At 51.4% G+C, this 27,830-nt stretch overlaps 1 protein-coding gene across 1 annotated transcript; it reads right to left on the bottom strand.

Annotated features, from left to right (window-relative positions):
• Positions 1–12,023: 12,023 nt before the first annotated feature.
• Positions 12,024–18,498, bottom strand: LOC117194929. The gene is made up of 3 exons (XM_033399392.1): positions 18,468–18,498; positions 12,228–12,900; positions 12,024–12,108 (listed from the first exon to the last, which is right to left on the bottom strand). The coding sequence occupies exons 2-3, from the start codon at positions 12,884–12,886 to the stop codon at positions 12,024–12,026; spliced, it is 744 nt and encodes a 247-aa protein (XP_033255283.1). The 5' UTR covers positions 12,887–12,900; positions 18,468–18,498.
• Positions 18,499–27,830: the final 9,332 nt, after the last annotated feature.

The raw sequence follows: 27,830 nt of genomic DNA, 5'->3' as shown, positions 1-27,830 counted from the left end.
TTGACTTAGCCAGCCATCCGTGGCCGATGGTCCAATGGGGGAGCCGGGATAGGAGGACTGAAGGTCGGCTGGGTAAGAGGCAGACTTAGGGAAAGGGTCAGCGTCACCAAATGCTTCCGCTGCATGGAGTTCGGCCACATGGCCAGACAGTGTAGGAGCGATGTAGATCGTTCTAAGCTGTGCCGGAGATGCGGGAAGGAGGACCACCTTGCAAAAGACTGCGACAAGGACCCCCAGTGCATGTTCTGCAAGGGAAAGAAGGAAGAATGGAGGCATATCGCAGGAAGCGGCAGGTGCCCCCTCTTTAGACAGGCACTTGCAAAGAGGATAGGATGAGGTGCATGCAGCTGAACCTTAACCACTGCAAGGCGGCACAGGCACTACTGAGCCAAGACTCCAGGGAGAGGAAACCGGACGTGGTCATCGTATGCGAACCATACAAACCGGTGCCAGGCAGCGGTTGGGCACAAAGTAAGTGCAGGAAGGCCGCGATCTGGGGCGTCGAGACCCCGCCGCTCGATGTGGATTCGTCAGAGGAGGGCTTTGTAAGAGCTAGACTCAAGGGTGTAACTTTCTACAGTTGTTACGCACCGCCGAGTTGGGACCTGTCGCGTTTCCAAACTATGTTGGAACACATTGCGGAAGACACTCGTGGGAGGACACCCTTCGTCATCGCAGGGGACTTTAATGCACGGGCCGTCGAATGGGGCAGCAAAGAGACCAACGCAAGAGGGTACTGCCTACTGGAGCAGTTCTCGTCTCTCGACGTCGGACTGGCAAACGACGGGAAAAAGATGACCTTCTGCAGGGCGGGAAGATCCTCTATAATAGATCTGACCTTTCTGAGCAGTTCGCTATGTAGACATTCCACCTGGAGAGTGGGTGACGAATTCACATTTAGCGACCACCAGGCGATACACTTTGAGCTCGGACAGCGCAACAGAGTCCCCAGGAAGCCAAAAACAACGGGTCCAAAGTGGAAGGATAGTCTACTGGACGTCGCAGCCTTCTCGGACTCCTTCAGGCAACACGAGTGGAACCTAGCTGGTATCTCAGCGGAGGAAGCGGCACGGGAACTGATGCAGAGGATAGCCGACGCATGCGACCAGTCCATGCCAAGGAGGAAGCCGTCCCTACGAGGAAGACCTTGCTACTGGTGGACGCAGGAAATAGGCGAGCTTAGAAGGGCTTGTCTCCGAGTGCGGCGGCGTGCCCAAAGAGCGAGAGGCCGCTACGCCTTCGAAACCAGGCAAGAGGAATTTCGCACGGCAAAACACGGGCTGAAGGTGGCCATCAAGAAGAGTAAGAGCGACTGCTTCCGCCACATATGCGACGAAGCGGAGGTAGACCCCTGGGGTACTGCTTATAAAGTAGTCACCAAAAGGATCAGAGTAATAAGCACTCCTACCCCGACGTGCCCGCAACTGCTGCATAGGATTGTGACAGCGCTGTTCCCCAGGCACCCGCAGAAGGAAGAAACTAAGCTGGACCAGGAGGAACCACCATACGAGCCAGTATCTACACTGGAGGTCATAGAAGCAACCAGGATAGTTGGCGCCCGGAAGGCACCAGGGCCGGATGGAATACCCAACAAGGCCCTAAAGCGCGCCGTGGCCACCCGACCGGAACCCTTTGCGGAGACTTTCAACAGTTGCCTCAGGGAGGGAACATTCCCAAAACGATGGAAGAGGCAGCGTCTAATTCTGCTGCCCAAAGGCAACAAGCCAGCAGACGATCCATCGGCGTACAGACCAATCTGCCTGTTGGACACGGTGGGCAAGCTGCTTGAAAGAGTGCTGTACAACAGGCTTCTAGAGTTCGTGGAGGAAACAGAAGCACTCTCAGAGGCGCAATATGGATTCCGGAAATCCCGCTCGACCGTGGACGCCATCATGGCGGTAGTTAGCATCGCAGCGAAGGCCATAGAAGAAACAAGATGGAGGTGGGGCACCAAGAAGTACTGTGCCATCGTGACGCTGGACATCCGAAACGCTTTCAACTCGGCCAACTGGTCAAGGATCGAGACGGCGTTGTACCGAATCGGGGTACCGGTATACCTTCTGAGGATGATCTCCAGTTACTTCTCGGACAGGGTGCTGGGCTACGAGACGGACCAAGGAGAGATAGCGTACGAGGTTACGGCAGGAGTCCCGCAAGGATCAGTCTTGGGGCCGCTCCTGTGGAACCTCATGTACGACAGCGTGCTTAGACTGCAGCTACCCCAGGTTGCCAGCTAATCGGTTTCGCTGACCACCTGGCCCTAGTCGTTGTAGCTAAGGAGGTCCAGAAAGTCGAATTGGTAGCCAATACAGCTATTGATCTAATTTCTGGATGGATGCGGGAAGCCGGTCTGGATCTGGCTGGCCACAAGACGGACGCAGTCCTCATCACGAGCAGGAAGAAGACGGAGTACGCCACAGTGCGAGTAGGAGCAGACTTGATAAAATCGCAAGACTCCATCAAGTATTTGGGAGTGATGTTGGACAACCGCCTAACCTTCCGCTCGCATGTGGAGTATGCTAGCCAGAAGGCAGCGAGGATGCAAGGAGCTCTCTCCCGCATGCTTCCAAATGTTGGTGGACCAAAGACTGGATGCCGAAGACTGATGGCAAGCGTAGTGTCCCCCATCCTTCTCTACGCAGCGCCAATCTGGGCGGCAGCGGTCATAAACAACCAAAGCCTGCGAAGGAAGTTAGCTGCTCCATACAGGCTAGCCGCGCTGAGGGTCATCTCGGCTTACAGGACTGTGTCCGAGGACGCAGCACTAGGACTAGCGGGTATGATACCCGTGGACATACTGACCAGGGAGATGAAAATAGTGTACGAAAAGAGTACGGCGCAGGGAACCATAGGCGGCACGGCGGCCATCCGCAATACAGCGCGACAGGCCTCCATCGAAACATGGCAGGAACGGTGGAATCAGAGCGTCAAAGGGAGGTGGACGCATAAATTGATCAATAGCGCGAAGGAGTGGATCGGAAGGAGCAGAGGCAATGCGGACTACCACATAACGCAATTCCTAACCGCGCATGGGGGCTATCGTAGCTACAAGTGTACATGGAGCTTCACACACAGCAGCTGATCGCGCCGCCAGACAGGTGATCGCGTAGAGTTGCCACACGGTCGGTGTTGCCAGACAGCCCCGATCGACCCAGGGCTGCCAGAGTGTTGGAGAGAGCTGGAGTTGCCGTTGTCCCTCCCAACGGAGGGAGATTTTAATTTCGAAATTCAAATTCTAAAGTAAACAATAGGAATGGAGGAGGATGAAAAGCTCGCCTTCAGGAAGGATAGCATGCTCGCCCGATCGCCGGCACCCGAGCCATCTCCATCTCCAGCAGCAGCGGCGCAGAGTCGGGACCTTGACTCTAGGGAGACCCCCAAGAGGGTTCGGGACCCAGCCAGCCCGGGAAGTTCCCAGAGGCAAACGCCGCACAAGAAGAGCAAGGCCCACCAGGAGGCTACCTGCCTTGAGAACATCTCGGAGCTGGGAAAAATCCTTGATGAGGTTCAGACCAGGATGATGGACAAAAATACGCGCCACATCAACATGGCCACCAGAGCACTGTTCGTGCGCATGAAGGAGCTGCACTCGAACATCATCGAATCGAGCCAAGAGGCTGCAGCGGGTAGAAGCGCGCTGCAGGAAAGCTCCGACGCCCAAGGCCTGTGCCCGAAATGCTCACAGAGCACGCGGAGCGCAGACAAGGAGCAGCAGACAACGACCGTCTGGAGGAAAGATGCCGCAGCGCAAACCGAACCGTGGCGTAGACTTAGCCAGCCATCCGTGGCCGAAGGTCCAATGGGGGAGCCGGGAACCCCACCTAAGCGCCCAAGGCAGCGAAAAGGAGCTATCGCAACCAAGAGGACCCTTAAAAAGGCCCCGTTGCGGCCACACGGAGACGTGGCGACGACCAGCGCCATGAGGCAGCCCAAGAGCCCCGGAATCCCGGACAGCGAATGGAGCGTGGTGGCCAAGAGGCCGAGAGCAGCACGCCGCGCTCGCCCAAACGCGGTCATAGTTCAGGCCCCCGGGAAGTCGTACAGCGAGGTTCTGGCAATGGTCACCAGACGACACGACAACCAGCTTTCCGACCTGGGAAGCTGCGTCTCCAAGGTACGCCGCACCATAAACGGCAACCTTCTGCTGGAGGTGGCAAAAGACAGCGTGGAGAGTGCTGAGGGCATGAAAGCCAGCATCGCACGTGTCCTCGGCGAAGGTGGTCATATTGGGGATACGGGACATCGACTCACTCGCGACGGAGCAGGAGATCTGTGCCGCTCTAACTCGCCAATTCAACATTGACGAGGGTCGAGTAAGAGTCCGCAGTCTGCGCCGCGGATACGCGGAGTCCCAGCTGGCGGTGGTCAGCTTGCCCTTCTCCCTGGGCCAAGCGGTCCTGAAAGGCGGCAAGGTGAGGATCGGCTGGACCATATGTAGGATCCGGGAAAGAGATGGACTCCCAAGGTGCTACCGATGCCTGGAACCCGGGCATATCGCACGGAACTGCAAGAGTACAGTGGACAGGAGTGGCTGCTGCATCAAATGCGGGGAGAAAGGGCACAAAGTTGCCGAATGCAAAAAAGAGCCTGCGTGCTTCATCTGCTCAGCAGCTGGAAAGAAGGAGGTCACGCACCAGGCAGGCACTAAAAACTGCCCAGCCACGCGAAGCGGGGTCGGCAAAACCAGGACGACATGCAGTTGATTCAACTCAACCTGAATCACTGCAGAGCCGCACAGGATCTCCTGACGCAGACGGTGCGCGAGCTTGGCTCTGAGGTGGCACTCCTCAGCGAACCACATAAGGTGGGCAGCAGCAGCGATTGGGCCACGGACCTTACTGGCAAAGCGGCCCTGTGGCTCTGTGGCGTCGACGCGCCGCAATTGCGCGACACCAAGTCGGCAGACGGGTTCGTCCGAGGGTATGTAGGCGGCATATGGTTCTACAGCTGCTACCTGGCACTCAGCCTCTCACTGGAGACTTTCAGCCGCATTATGGACGAGCTGAGCTGCGATCTGCGAGGACGGAACAACGTCGTAGTCGGAGGCGACTTCAACGCCTGGGCCCTGGAATGGGGGTCCTCCCGTACAAACGCCAGAGGCCGCACGGTGTTGGAGGCTTTTGCCTCTCTGGACGTCGCCCTTCTGAACGAAGGGTCCCAACAAACTTTCAGCAGGGCAGGTGTAGGGTCGATCATCGATCTCACCTATGCCAGCAGCACGCTGGCCCGGCACGCCCGATGGAGGATCAGCGACGTATACACTGCCAGCGACCTCGAGGCCATACTATGCACCCTGGGCACCCTTGCCCGATCGAGAGGTACCCCGTTCCGGCATGGGAAGGCGTACCGCCAGGACACGCTGAGGGCACAAGCCTTCGCAAGCGCCCTTGAGAGCTACTCTGCAAACGATGCAGACGGAGCCAACGATATGGCGACCAAATTGGCGGACGCACTTGAAGGCGCCTGCGACCAGAGCATGCTACCGAGAGGGACGTTCCGGAAGCACAAGGATCCAGTTTTCTGGTGGAGCGAAGCGATTGCGGTTCTCCGTAGAACCTGCCACCGGGCCAAAAGGCTGCTCCAGCGAGCCAGAGGCACACCGCGCTTGGCCCGATGCAGCGAGACCTACAAAGCGGCGAGGAAGGATCTGAAGACCGCCATAAGGAACAGCAAGAGGGAATGCTTCCTTAAGCTGTGTGATGCCGCCGAAGAGGACCCCTGGGGAGGCGCGTACAGGATGGTGGTGAAGAGGCTGAACGCGGGCAGCAAAGCTCCAACAGATCCAGAGGCACTGGAGGGTATAGTCAGGGCACTGTTTCCTCGAGGACGGCAGATCCCTAGCTCCCTGCGGTTCGAGCATAGCCCGAGCGACATCTGCGAGGTTACGGAAGCCGAGGTGTTGCAGGCAGGCAGAAACCTGATACCTAGGAAGGCTCCGGGTCCGGATGCGATCCCCAACAGCGCGTTGAAGCTGGCACTTCTTCTACTCCCGAGGGAAGTTGCGGGCCTTTTCAACAAATCCAGGAGGGGACGTTCCCGAGAGGTGGAAAAGGCAACGGCTGCTACTATTAACCAAGCCGGGCAAGCCGCCAGGGGTGGCCTCTTCCTACAGGCCCATCTGCCTTCTAGACTCCATGGGAAAAGTCTTCGAAAGGGTGATCGGTGCGAGGCTGAGCGCAGCCACCGAAGCAGCAGGCGGTCTCTCCCAGAACCAATACGGGTTCAGGAAAGGCGGAGGCGGAGGAAGCCATTGCTGGGACTAGGTGGAGAGGCGGAACCAAGTCCTATTGTCTGGTGGTGACACTGGACATAAGGAACGCCTTCAACTCGGCCGACTGGACCCGGACGCTGGAGGCACTGAGGTCCTTCAACATCCCGGGCTACCTACTGAACATAGCGCGCAGCTATTTCAGCAATAGGGTGCTGACAATGGACACATGTCGTCTAATGTTTTCTAATCTGTTAAATCTGTTTTCTCATCTGAGTTATTCCCATTCAATAACATTCATGGAATTGAATTTGTTGCAGTCAAAGTTCGTGTTGGCTCCGCATTTTTCTATTTAACCTGCTCTTACATTCCTCCCAGGTCAGATGCTGAGCTTTACTTACACCACCTCTCAGCAATTAATAATGTTGTTTCTGCATTAGGGTGCAATGATCGAATTATTGGCATGGGGGGCTTTAACCTCCCATTTCTTTCTTGGCTGCCTTGTAATGACGCTAACCTGTTGTTTCCCAATTGCCATAATGACTTTATCAATGGGCTAACGGATATTTCCCTTGTCCAAATTAATGCCGTTAAAAACATTAGGGACAGACTTCTTGACCTCGTTTTTGTTAACGATGGTTCTCTTGCTACGGTATCTAGAGCAAGCCCAATATTTCTCCCTGAAGATCCTTACCATCCAACTCTGTTGATATCACTGGAGTGTACACAATCTGGAGGTGCTGACAGTTCCATGGCTCCTTGTCACATAAAGTGTTTTCGCAAAACAAACTTTATCGATTTAGATCTACATCTCTTGCGTGTTGATTGGTCGTTTCTTTATTTATTACCGAACATAGATGCAACTGTTAACTCGTTTTATAGTTCTATTTACTCCGCCTTTAATACGTTTGTTCCAGATATCACTGTACCTGTATCGTCCAAGCCTCCCTGGTTCTCCAAGTATTTGTCATACTTAAAAAATAATAAATCCCGGCTCTATAAAAAGTACCAGAAGTCAGGCTCCACGTTGGCCTTAGCTCTATACTCATCCGCTCGCTCTCTATAATCATTACCTTTCACAATGTAGTAGTAACTTTCCTAGTGATCCTAAAAAATTCTATTCGTTCGTTAACTCTAAGCGCAAGTCAAACGTTTTTCCTCCGTCCCTTCATTACCAGAACAAAACAGAAGCTTCTGCTGTTGGTATTGCAAATTTATTCGCTAACTTTTTCCAAACAACGTACTCGTCTCATATTTACAACGCATCTACTCCGTATCCGTACCAGCTACCTCAAGCTAACAGCATTTTTCTGCCCTTTTTCGAGGAAAGCGTTGTTCTGGAAGGTTTGTCATCTATGGACATATCGTTTTCTGCGGGTCCAGATAAGGTACCAAGTTGCATCTTAAAACACTGTGCCCAGTCCCTTTGCAAACCCTTGTCCTTTCTCTTCAACCTCTCCTTGGAACAGTCTTGTCTCCCAGTAATTTGGAATGAGTCCTACATCATTCCGCTTCACAAAAAAGGTTCAAGATCAAACCTTGAAAACTATCGTGGTATCGCAAAGCTTTCCGCCATCCCGAAGCTTCTTGAGTTCCTGGTCACCCGGCAACTGCAACATTTTTGTTGCAGCTTGATACCACCGTCGCAACACGGTTTTTTCAGACATCGTTCGACATCGACTAACCTTCTTGAGTTTTCTAACCTAATCCACCAATTGGTTTGCAGACGGATGTAGTTTTTACGGACTTCAGCAAGGCATTCGATTCCGTGAACCATGCTCTGCTTATTCAAAAGCTCTCTTTATTAGGGTTCCCAACGAATCTTCTAGATTGGATTTTGTCCTATCTCTCTAACCGTACTCAACGTGTTTTGTTTTCTAACGTGTTGTCAAATACTGTTAATGTTACTTCAGGTGTGCCACAGGGAAGTCAGCTGGGCCCGCTTCTGTTTATTTTATTTATGAACGACCTTCCTCAAGTTATAACATACTCTACTACACTAATGTATGCTGATGATGTCAAAATCTGTCTTTCTTACTCTGATTGGTATTTGCACACACGCCTTCAACTTAATCTAAGTGAACTACTATTGTGGTGTTCAACTAATCTTCTTTTTCTGAACCTTTCCAAATGCAAACTTATGACATTTTACCGTCGCGCTCCTCATTTTGTCTTATATGTTCTAGGAAATCATGTCCTTGAGCGAATTTCGAGTTCAAATGACCTCGGAGTCCTTTTTGATCATAAGATGTGTTTCAACACCCATATAGCTGCAACTGTAAATAAAGCTAAGGGTGTTTTAGCGTTCATCAAGCGTTGGTCCAAGGCGTTTGACGACCCGTACGTTACGAAACAACTGTACATCTCGTTAGTACGTCCTATATTGGAGTATTGTTCTTGTGTGTGGAGCCCGCAGTATAAAGAGCAGCAGGCTGTTATTGAATCCGTGCAAAAGCAATTTTAAATTTTTGCCCTTCGGAACTTTAACTGGGACTCGGGTAGAATCTTGCCACCCTACCGGTCTAGGCTAAATCTTATTGACCTGCCGTCGTTGCACCATCGCAGAATATGCAATGGCGTAATGTTCGTGCACAAGCTCCTTCTTGGACTGTTGACTCCCAAACTCTCTTGGGTCAGATTGACTTGGCCGTTCCATCTAGACCTACCCGTACTTTTAGGCCTATCTGTCTACCCATATGTAGGTCTAATTATGCTGATCATGAACCTTTTAGGGTTTTATGCCATAATTATAACTCCCTCTGTCAAACCCTATCCCCTGAACTGTCTCTTAAACTAATTGCATGCAATATTTATAATCATTTAAATTTAGCTAACTTTTAACTTATCTTTTTCCGCCTTTAGTAACTAAGCACCAGTATTAAAAGATAATTTGTTAATTTAATAAATAAATAAAATAAATGTCAGGGCTCTGGGGCATACGAAGTCTCAGCCGGAGTCCCGCAGGGCTCCGTTTTGGGACCTCTGCTCTGGAACGCCATGTACGACGGGGTCCTACGGCTCCCGATGCCAGCCAACACTAACCTGGTGGGTTTCGCTGACGACGTCGCAATAGTGGCGGTAGCGAAGGAACTTGCCGCAGTGGAGGAGCTTGCCAACGTCGCCATACAAGCCGTCGAGGCGTGGCTAGCCGCCGCGGGGCTGGAGCTGGCGGCCCAAAAAACGGAGGCGGTCCTGATATCCAGCCGTAAAGTGGTCGAGACCGCCGGAGTGCAGGTTGGTGGGACCGCGATCGAATCGCAGAGGTCCATCAAGTACCTTGGAGTCCTCATCGACACGCGCCTGTCCTTCAAAGAGCATCTAGAATACGTCCACACGAAGGCTGGTGGGACCGCGGGAGCGCTATCCAGGATGCTGCTAAACACCAGAGGGCCAAAGCAGGCAACGAGGAAACTGCTGACGAGCGTCGTGACGTCGCAGATGCTCTACGCCGCACCGGTGTGGGCAGAAGCCGCGAAGGTGAGGAGCTACATGCGAGGAGTGGAGGCAACGTACAGACTGTGCGCCATTAGGATCGCGTGCTCGTTCAGGACCATCTCAGACGAAGCCGCGTTAGTCATTGCCGGGCAAGTTCCGCTCAGGGAGCTGATAAGGGAGAGGAAGGAGATCTATGATGCCATGACGGACAGTGCAGCCGAGGTACGCTCCAAAGCAGAAATTAAGGACGCCGCCAGAAGGACCAGCATAGACAGATGGCAGACTCGATGGGACCACTCACCCAAAGGCCGATGGACCCACACCCTCATCCCAAGCATAGCATGCTGGGTTGAAAGGAAGCACGGCCAGGTGGATTTCTACCTTACCCAGGCACTGAGCGGACATGGCTGCTTCCGCGGCTACCTCAAGCGCTTCGGCCACGAGACAGAGGACTGGTGCCCCGAGTGTGGCACAGGCATAGAGGAGGACGCTCGCCACGTCCTCTTCGACTGCCACAGGTTTGACCTCGAGCGTCAGACATTGGAGACAGCAGCAGGGTCTAGGGTCAGCACCGAGACTCTGGTGCCGCTGATGCTGGCAGACCCGAAGGTGTGGGAAGCGGCCGCGGAGCTCGCCTCTAGCGTGATGCGAACGCTTAGGTCCTTGGAGAGAAGGCGGAAGGAGCAGACGGAGTAGGTGTCCACGCCACTGCGAAGCAATGCTTTGCGGCAGTACCGCAGTCCGCGGGGCCCCTAGTCCCAACATACTCTTGTCCGTTAAATTAAGTTAAATATAAATTGTATAGTATATATTATAGAGCAAATAAATAAGTATATGAATTGGTCTGCGGTCTATGTCTGCCGTGCCGGCCTCTTGACGTCATCTGCCGTCTCGGTACTTGCCAAAAACCCCATCCAACCGGCCCTTTCCCCGCGCTGAGGTGTGCTAGAGGGTGTACGTGGGGGGGAGCTGATGCAAAACTTTCGAAAGATTTAGGGACAGAGGGACGGACGGATGCCGGCGGTGACGTTGTCGTGTCGGGTTTGATTTTGATAAAATAGGCCAAAGTGATCATCAATAATCATTTCTGTAAAAATCCGTGAGCAAAGCAATTATTTTTACAAAATGACCGCCCGCTCCACACCCCATTCAGGGCAATCCATTTTCTGTGTGTGTGTGCATCCTTCACACATCAAAAATAATAATAATTTGTGGGTAGAAACGTATGTACATATGTATATGTATTTACATCGGATGTACGAATGTATGAAGTATATGTATCCATATCGAACTCTATTCGTGGCTATCTTTTCGAAGAATTTCCCTGAATTTAATTACTTTCCTTATTTAATTCAATGCTTCAATTATTTAATCACCATTTCCTCCGTCGAAATGAGACCAGGAATTTGACTTCATATTTTATTCATTGATAAAGTGCGGCACAACACGAAAATTCAAGTGCAAATTTTGCAAAAATGCCTATGAAAATTATTCAAAACCATTCCCATTCGCGACTGCGACTGCCCCTGCTTTGCATCTTTTGTTATACGGTCTCCTTCGACTAGGCGACAACTCTGGTCCCAGTGAGCCGCTATTCAGTTCACTGGAATCGTCCACCACTCCACTGCTCTCGTCACAGCGGCGCCAAGCGGCGGGTCATCCATCCAGGTGGAGAGTGGTGGATGTGACATACTTAAGAAACGCTCGAGTTTCGGGCGGAAGTAATTTTTATTTTTACTCTGCAAATATTGACTTGATCCCAATTGCGAGTCACCCAAAGAAATGTTGAAAGCATTCCTCCAGTCGGCGGTCCCGCTGAGGTGCCACGATGTGGGTGGGGTGGGGCGTGTAGGTGCAGGCGATGCTCACTTGACAGTTGGCCACCACAGCGGGCCATAAACAACGGAGGCCCCCAGAAATGGGTGGCCACGGCTGTGGTTCACTTTGTTCTTATTTACCGCCAGCCAGCTCCCTTTGCGCGCTCAGGGAATTTCTTCAAAGAAAACCAGAAAGAAAGACTACCTCCTGAACACCCTTTGACATTCATATGGTGTGTGAAAAGAATTTTCTTGGATTACCATACAAGATATTGTATCTGGATTTGTATTGTGGATTTGTATCCAGCAAAAGGCGACATTTAATGAAGCAGACTCTGCCCTTGATGCTCATTCGTTGAAAAACAACGAAACGATAGCGAAAGGCATAGCAGCGTCATGACCTCGTTCAATATTCTCTATGTCTCTCTCTCTCTCACTCTCTCTCTCCCTCTCTTGCAGCACTCGAATGCTATGTTTGCACCTATTAGGACGGCTACAGTGATGACTAATGTGTAAGGAACGCCAGTGCCGTCAAGGTTCTCAACTGTCACAAGAAGAAGCTGTTATAGGCGCCCCTGAGGCTGAGGTGGCGGGGCGCGCTGGACTGCTGTCGCGAAAAATGGGGGAGCCGGGCACATAGCGGTCAGGCTGCAAACGACACGAAACAAGAGAAACGTTTTCCCATAATTACAGTTCAAATCGAGTTGCATTCAGAGGAAGGGAAACAAGAGTTCTTTATCGGAAACCCGATAAGATACGTTCTATACGTGTTTGTGTAAGGTGGCATCATTTGCGTGATGCTCGCATTCAACTGCGGCGGGTCGTGTACTGCTAGAGGGGTGGCTGCCCGACCTTGACCGGCCAGGTTCCACTCGGCCCAAAGGGGCGAGTCCCATTCGGTCCCGCGAGCCAGTGGGTGTCGGTTCCCTTCGTCCTGCAGCGTGGACGCCAGGCTTTGAGCGTCGCGTATTATCGTCTCGTGCTCGTCGGTGTCCGTGGTCGCGTTGTCGTCGTCGATGGCAGCCCCATAACTCCCGAACCAACGGCGATTCAGGGCGGCGACGTCGTGATTGGGCGCCGAGCGGACACCTGCGGTTGCAAAGCGGCCATCGGGCTCTACTTCCTCTTCGGCGTCGGTCCCCGGGCCCTGGGTTTGTTGGTCGATCCACCCTTGGATGGCTGCCGCGCGCCGGCACCATGGCATCCTGTCCTGTTGTCGAAGTGTCGCCTCTCCGACCCGCCTCAGCTGGGCTTGACGGGAGGCGGATGGCCCATTGGGGTCGACGATCCAGCCGCGAGTCCGGTGTGTCGTTGGTTCGTCGGCAGGTGCCGGGACTTCAGGCTGCTGGTCTCCGCTAGGGTGTCCCGTCGTATCACCATTTGCCCCTAGGGGCCGAGCTTGCCTTCCGTCTCTTAGACGCTTCATGTCTTCAGTCGATTCTAGGGAGAAAATGCCTGTCGGTTAGAACCTGCCTGTCTTAACTAGAAGTACTAATACCCTCCCCCTATCCTGCTTGAGCGGTGCGAGTAAGAAGATGTTTACATTGGGTGTAGTACTTATCTAATCCCATAAGGGGATGTATACGTAGCTTACGGTTTCGTGGGTCGCGCCCCTTACGGGGCGAGGACGTGACGGTTGCGCGCTACCGCAAGTGGCCCTTGCGAAGTCGGCAGGTCATTCAGGTCTCTCCAACGTCGTTGGGTTCTCCTCGGGGTGGTTCACTCCGTGGAACGCCTTTAAGTCGGCTAAACTCGCAGTTTTCCTTCGTTTGCCTTGATGAACCTGTAGTCGAGGTTCACGGTAACTGGGTTAGTCGAGTCTGATCTTCGAAAAGGGTTGCGTTGTCGACCGGCCGCGGCATCGGCTAACGGGGCGAGTTGATAATTCGTTGGGGGTGAGGTGCGAGTTGGTCTACCTTGACCCGCCCATGTCCTTCGGGGCCGTGGTGTAGAGCGATGCTGGTTTCCCGTGGGGTCGTTCGCTCTGACTGAGCCGCACTGCTGTGCATTTCTGATTTGGCTCGCGTCGATCGTGTTATAATTTTAGCGCCGCCGGGTCCGTCTCGGTCGGGGCTTAGATGCGTTGTCCTTGTATTGCTGCTGGGTCTGGCGTGGTCGAGGCTTCGATGCGTTGTCCTTGTATTGCTGCTGAGTCTGGCGTGGTCGAAACTTAGAAACGTTGTCCTGAGGTTACTGCTGGTTCTGGCGTGGTCGTGGCTTAGCTCCGTTGTCTTGGTAGGGATACTCTGGGTGGTTTTCGAGGCAGACGGACTGGCCCTGGGTGTGTCCAGCGGTGTCGCAGTCGTCTCAGTCGAATCTTCGTTGCTTTGGGTGTTCTTCGAGGCGGACGGACTGGCCCTGGGTGTGTCCAGCGGTTTCGCAGTCGTCTCCGTCGAATCTTCGTTGCTTTGGGTGTTCTTCGAGGCGGACGAACTGGCCCTGGGTGTGTCCAGCGGTGTCGCAGTCGTCTCCGTCGAATCTTCGTTGATGGTTCTGGCGCGGTCGTATCGAATCGTGGGTTGGGTTCGGGTGGCGTTGCTGGGTCTGGCGTGTTCGAGATCCTGATGCGTTGTCGTGGGTCCATTGCTGGGTCTGGCGTGGCTGGGATTCGGGTGCGTTGTCACTGGTACATTGCTGGGTCTGGCGTGGTTGGGATTCTGGTGCGTGGTCACTGGTACGTTGCTGGGTCTGCCGTGGTTGGGATTCTGGTGCGTTGTCTTCGTCTGGTGGGTCGCCGTTGGATTGGTCGAGTGGGTAGGACCAGCGGATGCAGTCGCGGGACTTTCGTCACTAAAAGTAACCATGCGGGGCCGAGTCGAGGATGATGTGGGGATCAGGTTGGTTTCCCGGATCGCCCGCTGGGTCAACTGCAAGTACGCTCGTCCGCATTGTATTATGGCCTGGACGCCGCAAAGGAAATCGAGCCCCAGTATGATGTCGTCCACTACCATGGGTAGGACTAATAGAATCACCAGCGTTTCCTGTTGATCCAGACGTACCTTGACCGAAACTGCTTGCGTCACCTCCTTTGCTGTACCGTCCGCCAGGCGGACGGTAGTCCTTATATTCCGTGCGTTCCCTCCGGTACTTACTTCATGAGCGATGCGATGACTGACGAACGACCGCGTTGCTCCCGTGTCGAGGGTAGCTGTGAGCGGTACTCCTTCGATGGTTACTAGCGCGGCGATCATGCCTCCTTCCAAACTTAAGGGATGAGTTACTCCTGGGGGCCCTGGAGGTATGTCTCCGATCGGTTCCCTGACGAGCGGAGACTCGTTTTCCCGACTCGGATAGCCTACAGCAGTCGATCGTCCGGATGACGCGGCGGCCACACTCCCAACAGAATAGCATTCGCCGATTCCTGCATGAACTGCTGAAATGACCTTCCGGTCTCCATCCTGGGTCACTACGCGGCTTGCCGTCTCGGCGCTCCGGGAGGGCCCGGTGTCGTCTGGAGGAGCATGCTGTGGGGTGGATAATCCGGGTCCTTGGTATGATGGCGTTCTGGCTTTCGTATTTGGGCGGTCGTTAGCTGGGTGGGTTTGTTCGCGGTCCCGCGTTGTCTCGTACGCTACTACCAATTGGGTCAGTTCTCGCAACGTCTCGAACTCATGTGTACGGGTGAACAGTTGGTATTCCGGCCGAAGGTTCTCGTAGATCCTGTCCAGCTCCCTGTCTGGAGTGTACTGAGCTCGTTGCATCATGAGTCGGAGGTCGATCAAGTAGTCCTGAAAGGCTTCTCGGGATCGTTGGCGACGGGAGCGGATTGTATCTTCCAAGCGCTGAAAGTATCGCGGAGGTAGGAAGAACTCCAAGAACCCCTTCCGGACCTCGGTCCATGGCTTGCCTTGCATCTGGAACGTCCTAAACCATCCTTCTGCCTTGCCAGTTAGTAGCCCGGAGATGGCTCGCGGCAGTTGTGCTGGGCTTCCGCCATATGAGTCGACCCTTTCTTCCAACCGTTCGATGAAAGCCAGCGCATCCGAGTGTCCGTCGAACTTCAGACCCCAATTGCGCAGCTTATCGGCCAGGGCGGCGAAGGAAATATCTTCCCTTCCGGGTCGCAAAGTTCCGGCTTCCTCGGGGAAGCGGTGCTGGTGGTGATTGTCACCATGTCGCCGGTCAGTCGTGGTTTCAAGCCGGCCAGAGTCGCCGTGAGCTGCGCGCGGGAACTCGGGAATTATGATAGATAGAGGCTGCTCCGCACAGATCCCTTCCTTCCGCTCTCGCTGACTCGGTCCCGGCGACGGGGACGTGTTCCTCGGGCTTCTCGGGCTGGGCGCGCTGTCGAAGACCATTCCGAGCTCTTTGATCCGTTTTTCGATCCCAGTCGGATGCTTACCGCGCGAGATAAAGGCCGAGATCCGGCTGCGCAGTTCGTCCACTGTCCCGCTTTCACCGAGGCCGAATTCGGCGGCGATGGCCTGCAATTCGTCCTTGCGCCGATACGAAATCCACTGTACCGCGATGTCGAAGCACGGTGGTCGAACTGGCACTTCGAGGTCTTTCGCGTTTCCGACGGTAGTATCACGTATTGAGCCTCCGGTAGAATCTTCTCTTAGGTCACGCACTGAATACCGGAGTCCTTGGGGCTAGTCACGGAAGCACGGCGTATGTACGGTTAACACGGTTGTCCAGTGGAGGCGTCCTTGGCGTCCTTGCTGCTTGGGGTCCTGGTCGATAGTCCTTGCTATCGTTGTCCTTGGAATTGTCCTTGTGGTCCTGGTCGTGCTGGGTTCGTTGATTTAAGCGTTGGATCTCGTCCCGTGTTGATGGCTGAACGCTGACTGATCACTTTTAAGGCCGGGCGTTTACTCTCCGCTATCGTTTTGTAGGCCGGGCCTTGAATGATCGCGCTGAGGACCGGGCGTTGACTGCTCGCGCTGAGGGCCGGGCATTGACTCTTCTCGCTGAGGGCCGGGCGTTGACTATCGGCTATTGTTTTGTAGGCCGGGCATTGAATGATCGCGCTGAAGACCGGGCATCGAATGACTGCTCTGAAGACCGGGCGTTGACTGCTCGCGCTGAGGGCCGGGCATTGACTATCGGCTATTGTTTTGTAGGCCGGGCATTGAATGATCGCGCTGAAGACCGGGCATTGAATGACTGCTCGCGCTGAGGGCCGGGCATTGACTCTTCTCGCTGAGGGCCGGGCGTTGACTATCCTCTTCTGGGTCTGAGTACGAAATATATAGCCGGGCTGGTTGGTCTTCGGGAGGATTCCGACGCTCGCTCGGCCTCTACCGCCCACGACGCGCTACTCGCTGCGTACATGTCGCTCTCTCTCTAGCGATTTCTGCTCAGCTTCGGCTCGGTTCTCTTTCTCTGCCGCCTCGCCGCGGCGCTCTCCTCCTCATGTGGGCGCAGCGGCCACGTGCTGACGCTATTGCTAGGGAGGTTAGGGAAGCCAGCCTCGGCTGTACATGAATAATGGGCGTGAGGTCGCCCGGTTTTTTTACAGAGATATACAGCTATTCTTGTCCTAATGATTTCGACTGGCCGTGCTTGCGCATGGTACAGTCCCGATTCCCCCTGCCACTCTTTCTTCTGATCGACTGTTCCACTTAGCGCCCCAAAACATAACGGAATCCCGGAGTCCCTGCTCGGGCGCCATCTGTAAGGAAGCGATCCTGGGCTGGGGTACATATCTCAGTCTACTCCAGGGTCGAAATTACAGTAATATTTATAATTTGCCGGGACTCCGTATTTCGGACCGACGATGGGGGACAGGGCAGCAGTCCCGCGGACGGGAGCGATCGTAGCGTGGGACGTGGGACGAATAGCGCCTTCAGGACCTCACCGAACTCAGAATCAATACGGAGGTCTTTACTAAGCGATAATACCGATAGGTGTCGCCGAGAGTACCTAGGCTACCGCCGGACAGTACTTACGGGACCCTGCCGACCTGAGAGTTACTACGAAGCGGGAAGGGGGACTTTGCTATGCGGGAATACCGACAAGTATCGCCGAGAGTACCTAGGCTATCGCCGGACGGTACTTACGGCACCCGGTCGGCCTAAGAATTACTACGACGTGGAAGGGGGACTTTGCTATGCGGAAATACCGGCAAGTATCGCCGAGAGTGCCTAGGCTATCGCCGGACGGCACTTACGGGACCCTGTCGGCCTAAGAATTACTACGACGCGGAAAGGGGAACTTTGCTATGCGGAAAAACCGACAAGTATCACCGAGAGTACCTAGGCTATCGCCGGACGGTACTTACGGGAGCCTGTCGGCCTAAGAATTACTACGACGCGGAAAGGGGGTTTTCGCTATGCGGAAATACCAACAAGTGTCGCCGAGTGTACCTAGGCTATCGCCGGACGGTACTTACGGGACCCTGTCGGCCTAAGAATTACTACGAGGGTCAGGGATATCGACGAGCATCACCGAGAGTGCCTAGGCAATCGCCGGATAGCACTTACGGGACACTGTCGAACTAAGAATTACTACGGGGGTCAGGGATATCGACAGGCATCGCCGAGAGTGCCTAGGAAATCGCCGGATAGCACTTACGGGACACCGCCGAACTAAGAATTACTACGAGTACGAGAATACCGACGTGTATCGCCGAGAGGGCCTAGGCAATCGCCGGACAGCCCCTTCGGAACCCAGGGAACTACGGGGATCAGGCTAGACAGCAACAGGCGTCACCGGGGACGCTTAGACGATCGTCGGATAGCGGCCTCGGGACCCTGCGAGGTCACAAACTACGGGAGGGAATCATGCGGAGGGAACGCCGACAGGTGTCACCGAGAACGCCTAGGCAATCGCCGGACAGCGGCCTCAGGATCCTGTCGGGCTACGATCTACTGGATGGAAGCACGCAGGCTCGGGCAAGAGGCGGAAGGAAGGGCAGAGAAGATGAAGCCCCGGGCCTCCAGGTTCCCTAGTGTATAGATAGTTGGTGGTCGGGCTATGTTTCTGTTACATTCGTTACATTTCACTTTATTCTCTACCTATCGCACCGCTCAGCAGCCCGTATACACGTCTAGAGGCTAGCTTACCCCTGAACTCCCACGCTTGTACTCGTCGAAAGCCTCCTCTTCCCCGTGGGTGCAGCGTAGATGCAGGATCTCTTCTCCGTAAGTGTAGTATCGATGCAGAGTCTTCTCCCCGTAAGCGCAGCGTCGATGCCGGATCTTCCCCGTGTCACTGATAGCGTTGGCGTGGATCCGGGCCGCCACGTGTTTTTACTTTTTCCAAGCCACTCGAATTTTTCCGCGAACACGTCCGACTCCTACGACTGCTCCCAATCGAATTTTTCTCATCCACGTTTTTCTTCTCCAGCCTCAGAACTCTCCCGATCCAGCGCCAGCGTGGGCGGCCAGCGTCGTCATTCTCGCGGCGGCAGAGGGCTGGCGCCGTCGCTAGCGCGGCGTCTACGCTGCGCCGGTGACTTTTGCCTCTCCTTTTCGCTGCTGGCGCGTCGTTACTTCGCTTTAGTTTTCCGCGTTTTTCTTCTGGCGTTGCTGCTGTGGGCATACCGTTTCGGCGCTTCGTTGCTGCGTCGACGCTGGCGGCTTATCTTTTCGGCGCTTCTCGTCTTCGGCCGTCGCTGAATTGATGCTGTTGGCTACCGTTTCGGCTCTTGGTGTATTCCTCTCTCTCTCTTTAGCTTCCGCTGCGTTGTTGTTGTTGGGTTTTGTTTCTTGGTGTATTCCTCCCCGTTTCTTTGTCGGTGCCGTTGGATTTCGATTCTTGGTGTATTCCTCCCCGTTGCTGTGTCGGTGCCGTTGGATTTCGATACTTGGTGTATTCCTCTCCCTCTTTGGCTGCTGCTGCGTCGTTGTCGTTGGGTTTCTGCTTTTTCGGTGTATTCCTCGCCGTTGCTGCGTCGATGCCGTTGGTTTTCGGTTCTTGGTGTATTCCCCTCTCTCTTTGGCAGCAGCTGCGTCGTTGTTGTTGGGTTTGGTTCTGAAAAGCCAGTGGCGTCCGCCGTGATCGCGACTTCCCCCCCCCCCCCCCCCCCCACCCAGTTTTGAAATATACTTGTAGCAGTGACATATCACAGAAGTCCGGATATAAAATGTCGTTGCTCTAGCTTTTATAGTCTTTGAGCACTAGGCGCTGATAGGGACGGACAGACGGACAGACGGACGGACGGAAAGACAGACAGGGCTCAATCGACTCGGCTATTGATGCTGATCAAGAATATATATACTTTATGGGGTCGGAAACGATTCCTTCTGGACGTTACACACATCCACTTTTACCACAAATCTAAAATCTGAGTATCGGGTATAAAAATTAAAAGCGATTTCTTGAGTTGGAGAGCAGCTACGTGTTTTTCTTAGAACAATTTCCTTTCATGGTAAGCGGATTCTCTATTTTATTGGAACAGCGGGAAAACAGCTCCATAATACCAGGAAACAATTATGACTAACGTTTCTTTGCGCTACCTTAGGAGTTTGCGTTTTTAGAGCATTTTAGTTGAATGTCAATTCAAAAGCATTTGACTGTAGGATAAATTAATAACAGAGATATGGGGCGGTGTAATTTGAGCACTTCAGAAATTAAGACCGTTCTTTATAGCCCCGTTCGAAGTCAGAGAGATTGAGCACCCAGTAATATCAACTCCCCAACTCCTTCAATCCAGCTGTCGAGTCAACAACCCAATCATGGGGTCCCTGCACATTTCCCACCGACATTAGACAATTTCAAGCTTGATAAAACCCATAGCCAAGCGGCAAATATAGCCCGGAGCCAAAGACACTCTGAACAAACACAATGTGGAAATGTAACCAGAGTGTAGGGACAGGAACAGGGACAGAGATAGAGATAGAGACAGAGACGAGCCAAAGCCATTGCCATCCCCCAGCCAACCCCAATGACAGCACAGACATTGACTTATTCATGTTCCTGTTGCACAGTAGCATTGTCCCGGCCAATGACTTCTGTACTTGGCCAGCCACAGCAATGCAATGTACTCCTGCGTCGCCTGCGTCTCCTGCGTCGCCTGCCTCGAGCAGCAGCCACTTCTGTATTCCGTTTGGCATGCAACAGCAGTAAAGCGCGTAACGGCGTCCTACCCCAGACATTGTTCTCCGCCCCGGGGGCGACAGACTGTACATAAATAAATACGTATACGCGGTCAATATTTTAAGAGGATTCTCATTAAGAGGGACACCAGACCATTTGGTATTTACCCACACAGAGAGATACAGATTGAACTGGAACTCATTCGCACAAACAACGCTTCGCCTTTACCGAATGCGTTTGATGTTGAATTAGTGGGACTTTGACTCGGGCGTGGGGAGGCCCTGGCCCTGGCCCTTGGATTGGCACTGCCACTGGTCCTGCTACTATTGTGGCTCACTAGTCTGTTTTGTTTCAGCACTTGGCTCGGTTTATCCCTTAGAAACCGCTACCCTCTTGTCGAACAAATAAAGTTACTTTGCCCCCGAACAGAGCCGGCATAGCTTGGCCTATATACTGTTAATTAAGTGGCTATTACTAGGTGGGGGGGGCCGAGCCCCAGCTGTCATCAAAGTTCAGTTTCAAGCTGAAAAGAGCCGCCACCAGCTCCACCCCTCGGCTTGAGGGTGGTCTCTTGGAATCCTTTTAGGGCCCCACATATATTTTTTATGAGCTTTTGCTGAATTTAATTATTCTTGCCAATTTGAGTGTACCCAGTACTTGCAGAGGAATTGTAGATGTTGTACTCGGATGAATATAAATATGCAACAGTTCGAAGAAATTGTTTCTCTCATTGTTAAGGTTTTTGTGGTGCTGTTGGTGGATAGCTCGCATCCTTTCCCATGGCACGCTTTCAATTTATTAGCGGAAAACCGATCGCGAACATGCCCTGATTTTAATTGCCTGATACGGCGAAATCAAAGCTACATTTTCATTCGAATCCATAGGAGGCAGGCTTCTATAATGTAAAACATAAAAAACGGCATTCAATTGGATAACTGCAGGCCACTCAATCGCATTTTCCATTAAATTATTCAGCCATGAACACAAATAATGCTTCCGTTCCACCGGAACTCTTGAAAATGGCATCCCCATGAAAACTTCGATTTTGATTTATTAGCTGGCGAGGTACGGTGGCTTTGTTTTCGCCGCATTATAAATTAGTGGCTTCATCATAAACATAATCATTATCGGTCTGCGGAAGCAGACATCAATTAAAACCAATGGGAAATAATCGATGATCCACATGTGGGCGGAAGCTGGGGAGAATCCGTGGAGCTGTGGGGGGTAATTGCGAGGCTGCTCATCACGATGATGACCATTTTGATTGTGATTGTGATTATTTCTATCGAAATAAGTTGAGTTTCCTCTGAAAAGAGAGGGCAGTGGCCTGTGATATGATGAGCTGAATGTCCATAGTGACCTTGGTATCCGTTCTATCCTCCTCTCGACTGCTCTTTCTGCAACTCTTGGACGCAGATTGGAATCAGTAGAGGTCACTGGTGCGTTGTCAATTTCCCTATAAAGAGCCAGCAGTCAGTGGAGTTCAAAGGATATGCAGTGTCTGAATGGAATTTCAGTGTATCAAATATGATAAGCCGTTGCTAGGCATTTAGCTGGCAGCCAGCAAACTGTTCTGGTATTCAAGCGTTTATCAAAGTTTCCACCTGTTGGGAGGTAGATGTATCTCATGGCTCGGTCGTGTGCCCTCGCCACATTTGTCAGATGGCTGTCGGCAGCTGTTCCAGGTAAAAGCATTTATGTAGAGAATACCTGGCAGAATTTTGCTGCATTAAATAGTCCTTTCACTCAGGGCATGGCTACTCGGAGGCCATTTAAATTTCATTGTGTGTTTCCTCTTCTTTCTGCGGCCGCACCCTCCCACCATCAGCCTTGGGGCGCACATGCACAGCTAAAATGGCAACAACATACGCCACAAGAGCAGCCACAGGAGCGGAGACAGGAGCTGCGACGGGGACAGGGTCAAGCAGCCTGTGGCTGGAATGTGAGGCATTGTCAGAGGGCCAAGGCGACACAGCCATTGGGACATGATTTTAATTGTGTGTCGGAAATTATGTTTCACTTTCAGCGTCCTCAACCTTTTTTTCCCCCCAGGAGGGCTCCTCAACTGAAGTACGCCCCCATTCTGGGCATCCATGCAGACCCAGCCGAAAGCCAAAACTTTACCCCCAACGTTTGGCCTTTGACTTGTTTTCGACTTTCCTGTGTACTTTCGGCTCCCTCCTTGGGGACAAATTTAATAGACATTTGCTGCCAAAAGTTGTCGTTTTACAATCACATGGATTCTCCCAGTAAGGCGTAGGGTCATCCCTGGTCCGGGAATGAAATTTGACCCAATGCTGTGAGAGCAATAAAGACAGCTAGAAAATCTCTGGAATTTCAGAAACAGAAAAGCGTTCTTTTCCCCCTAAAAGTTTATAATATTGGAATACCATTTGGATGATATTTCAATTACCTTTTCCATCTAATCATCTTTCTAACCATCACTTACGTAGTTTTTATTCTTTTCCTCAACTATATTATTAATAAACATTAAATATGGTATATTAAATTTGTAGGAAATAAAAATTTAAATATAATATATTATATATAATATTTAACTGTTAAATATATTTAATTTAACTATGAAATATATTTAATTAAAATATGAAATGCACTTCTTTTATTTTATTTTAATTTCTCTGACATTTCTCTGGACGTTAATAAATAAAGCTTGAAGAAACCCACTGGTCCGATCAGCACAATTTAGAATTTGGCACAATCTTCGATTAATTTGCATTCTTTTCTTGCAGCCACTCTCCGACCTGCTTATTTTTCCGGAGAAAACTGTCGGGCTCTGTCTGCAGCTACTACCTTCCAGTACAGTCGCTTCTGGAACATTTTAATTCGCTTAAAAGTGCTATAAGGTCTAGGCGCACACTCACACACAGGCCTTACGTGCTGAGACGAGACACAAAAGTTGGAATTAGTTTTCTGAATTGGCCCAGACCGCTGCACTTGTGGCTGGGGTTTCCAGAGATGAGTCCACAACTTTGAGGCTAGCCGTAACCATTTTCTACATTTGCACGAACGAGTCGAGTTCCATCCAAGAGGCAAACACACCTGAGAGTCGAACGTGGCAGGGCAGCTGAAGTGAGGCCGAGGCGGAGGCTGGGAGAGTGCTGTGCGGATGCATTTTATTTGGAAGGGGCCCCGACAAAGACAATACGGAGGGTTTAAGGAGTGCCTTGGCCCGTTTCCGCAACGGAACGGGCCCCTCAGTTCCACAACAACCCCCACCGCCAACCTCTCCCCTGCCTACCTCCAACTCCGGATACACCAATCCCTACCAGCATCCAGCCGCCAATTCCTTGTCATCGCCCACATCTGCTGCTGTCTTGCCGCATTCTAACGCGGTCTTATCATTAAAGCCAACGGAAGCGGCATCGGCGTCGGCAGCGTCAGCGGCAACGGCCACTGGACGGGGAAGGGGACGAGAAAGGGCTGCTGCTGGTGCTGAAACTGAAACCGCTGGAAGCGCAGGAACTAGAACAGGGGCAGCTCGCATCAGAGGAGCCAGGACAGGAGCTGCTGATGCAGATGGGAACCGCATCAATGGCCTCGTCCAGAACGTGAGTACCATAAAATCATCTTACAGCAGTACCACAAGAGCCCGCTTCCCCGCATACTATATGGCTATATGTATAGTGTATTCGTAGCATATATGTACCTGTATATTCTTGGACGTTGACATGCAATGACTGCATCTTTCAAGAGGCGATGCAGTTACTGCACAGTCAAGTGGCCCGTGTGAAACCAGCAGAAGGCTGTTACGCGCGGATCCCAAGCAAAACGCAGCCCTCCTCCCGCCCAACCGACCGAGGGGCGCTGCCGCATGACGAACGGTGCGTAGTCGAACCGAACGCGAACATGCAAGAAAGATAGCTATTAGACTAACATTCGAGGAAAATTAGCACTAAACTTACTAAGAAACTAAGCATGCAATCAAAATACAAATACCACTACAATTACTAATTACTAGAAAGGTGTGTAAGGACTAGTAATTTAATAAGAAGAAGAGAATTAGTGGTGGATATTGTTGAAGAATGACCATCTCTAGCAATGCACGCATGTATTGACAGACATATGAGTATGTAGACGTATGTATGAGTGAGAGACGTAACGAAGCGACGTTCTCTTATCTCCCTTTTTGTTCTCTATTTCGTTCGGTCTCTATCTGCCTGCGAGCAGAGCATTTATTAGTCACAAATAAACCTTACATATGAATGGTTGCGTTTTTATACCCGATACTCAAAATGAGTATTGGGGTATATTAGATTTGTGGTAAAAGTGGATGTGTGTAACGTCCAGAAGGATTCGTTTCCGACCCCATAAAGTATATATATTCTTGATCAGCATCAATAGCCGAGTCGATTGAGCCCTGTCTGTCTGTCTGTCCGTCTGTCCGTCCGTCTATAAGAGACTATAAGAGCTAGAGCAACGATGTTTTGGATCCAGACATCTGTGATATGTCACTGCTACAAAAATATTTTAAAACTTTGCCCCGCCCACTTCCGCCCCCACAAAGGACGAAAATCTGTGGCATCCACATTTTTAAAGATACGATAAAACCAAAAATGCAGAATCGTAGAGGATGACTATATGTTCTAGACTGTAAAATCTCAACCAGATCGTATAATTATTATAGCCAGAATCAAGAAAACAATTTCATTCTTTCTCGCTCTGTCTCTTTTTAACACACAGGTTTCATGGTCGGTTTTGCCAATTGCAAAATATGAGTTCAAGGATCTCAGAACCTATAAGAGCCAGAGCAACCAAATTTGGTATCCACACTCCTGTGATATCGGACCTTGACCGTTTCGTGTCCAAATTTCGCCACACCCCCTTCCGCCCCCGCAAAGGACGAAAATCTGGGGCATCCACAAATCTCAGAGACTATTAAGGCTAGAGTAACCAAATTTGGTATCCGCACTTCTGTTAGATCTCACTATAAAACGTATATCTCAGAATATACCCCACCCCCTTCCGCCCCCACAAAGAACGAAAATCTGTTGCATCCACAATATTGCACATTCGAGAAAACTAAAAATGCAGAATCATAGATAATGACTATATCTATCAGATTGCTGAATCTGGATCATATCGGATTATTTTTGTAGCCAAAAGCAAGAAATCAATTTGCAGTGGCCACGCAGCGCCCGACGTCACGCTCAGACTGATTTTCTGTCTCTCTCGCACGCACTCTTTGTCGTGTGGTTCAATATTAGCGGCGTCTGCCGCAGGAGAGCCATACTGACTTAGTATCGGGTATAACTGTAGAGTTGCGGTGTACGCAGCAACTCACAACGTTCCCCCTCGTTACTTTTCGGTACAAGAACTTCCCTTGCAACGGCAGCGATATTCTGTCCAACAGGTTATGGGCCCAGGTTCGGATTTTGTAAATTAAAAGTAAAGTGATTGTTTTAGTTACGAACTATTAACATCGGTGTGACTCAGAGACTAAACGATAATCAGCAATGAGCGGGATGTATCAAATAGACAAATTAGAGGAGGGAAATTATGACTCCTGGTGTATTCAAATCCGGTCTGTGTTGGTGCACGCTGAATTGTGGAGTGTGGCATCTGGTGACCTGCTACCAACGAATGTTCCCGAAGGTGTGAATTGGCAGGCCAAGGATGAAAAGGCGCTGGCCATGATCACATTGAGTGTGAAAACTTCACAGTTGGGATACATTAAAAATTGCAGTAAGTCGTCCGAAGCATGGAACAAATTAAAGAGTGTTCATCAACCAAGTGGACCTGTACGAAAGGTTCAACTGTACAAGAAATTGCTAAGCAAGCGCATGGACCAAAGGCAAAGCGTTTCAAGCTACATTAATGAGTTCGTGGATATTCTTGATGGCCTTGGGTCAGTAGGAATCGAGCTAAATGATGAACTGCGCTCAATTGTTTTGTTGTCAAGCCTTCCAGAACAATTCGAAAATTTCGTTGTCGCCATAGAGACGTGCGACAGTCTGCCGACTTTCGATGTTCTATGCGTAAAACTGAAGGAAGAAGGCGAACGAAAGAGAAACACAGAAGATCAAAAGCAATACGCAAAGGCATATACCGCAGTACATAAGCCGGCCGCGCACAGAGCGCTTAAGAAGAGAAACAATACAATGATATGTTTCAAGTGTGGTGAGCGCGGGCATATGAAGACTCAGTGTAAGAAGGAGAGCGCATATGTGGAAAGGGCAGCAAGAGTGGAGAACAAGCAGTGCAGTCTATTAAATGCGTTGGACGCAGATAATTTGAAAAAGAGTATGTGGTGTTTGGTTGGTGGTGCCACAAGCCACATGTGTTGTGAGAAACAGTTATTCACAAAGTTCGAGAAACACAGAGAAATGATTGGTCTGTCTGACTCCGGTTTCCTAAAAGCTGAAGGAAAAGGGGAAGTAGAGCTGAAGACAGAGATATGCACGCTGCTGTTAAAGAATGTTCTCTATGTGCCCGAAATGAATGGAAATTATTTCTCGGTGAGCAGCGCTGTACAGAATAAATGTTTCGTCACTTTTGGACAAGAATATGCACGAGTTATCCAAAATGGCGAATGCATTGTAAAGGCGAACAGAGTTGGAAACTTGTATATGTTTCGAGGAAAACAAAACAACTGTTTTGCAGCGGTTAAGGCTGATGGTGCCCTGTGGCATAAACGGTACGGCCACTTGAACATCAGCAGTATGAAAGATTTGATCAGCAAAGGAATGGTGCGCGGCATTGAAAATATTGTTTTCCCGGCGAATATGAATTGCAAAACATGTATGGTCAGCAAGATTCATGCGCAACCATTTCCTGTTGCAACCACCAGTAGAGCTCAAGATATATTGGAACTAGTTCATGCAGATGTGTGCGGGCCCTTTGGCACACAGTCGCTTGCTGGATCAAAGTATTTTCTAACCTTCATCGATGACAAATCAAGTCGTATATTTGCTTATTTCCTGCGGACAAAGGATGAAGTCTTCCAGAAGTTCGTCGAGTTCAAAACCCTGGTTGAACGGCAAACGGGAAAAAGTCTCAAATGTATCCGGAGCGACAATGGCGGTGAATTTGTCAACAAATCGTTTGATGAATTTCTGAAAACTAATGGGATTGAGAGGCAGCTGACAGTGGCGTACACTCCACAGCAAAACGGCGTTGCTGAGAGGGCAAACCGCACTCTGGTGGAAATGTCAAGATGTATGCTGTTCCAGTTAGGATTAGGCGAATCCTTGTGGGCTGAGGCAGTCAACGCAGCTGTGTATGTACGGAATCGATCACCGACCAAGGCGCTGACCAGTATGACGCCTATGGAAGCGTGGACTGGTAAGAAACCTTTTGTTGGTCATCTAAAGGTTTTTGGCTCCGTTGCAGTAGCTTTGGACAAGGGTCCAAGGAAGAGTAAACTTCAA

The sequence above is a fragment of the Drosophila miranda genome, assembly GCF_003369915.1.
Source record: "Drosophila miranda strain MSH22 chromosome Y unlocalized genomic scaffold, D.miranda_PacBio2.1 Contig_Y4_pilon, whole genome shotgun sequence".
NCBI lineage: Eukaryota > Metazoa > Arthropoda > Insecta > Diptera > Drosophilidae > Drosophila > Drosophila miranda.
The sequence above is the reverse complement of the archived record's forward strand: the minus strand, read 5'-3'. Positions and strand labels throughout refer to the sequence as shown.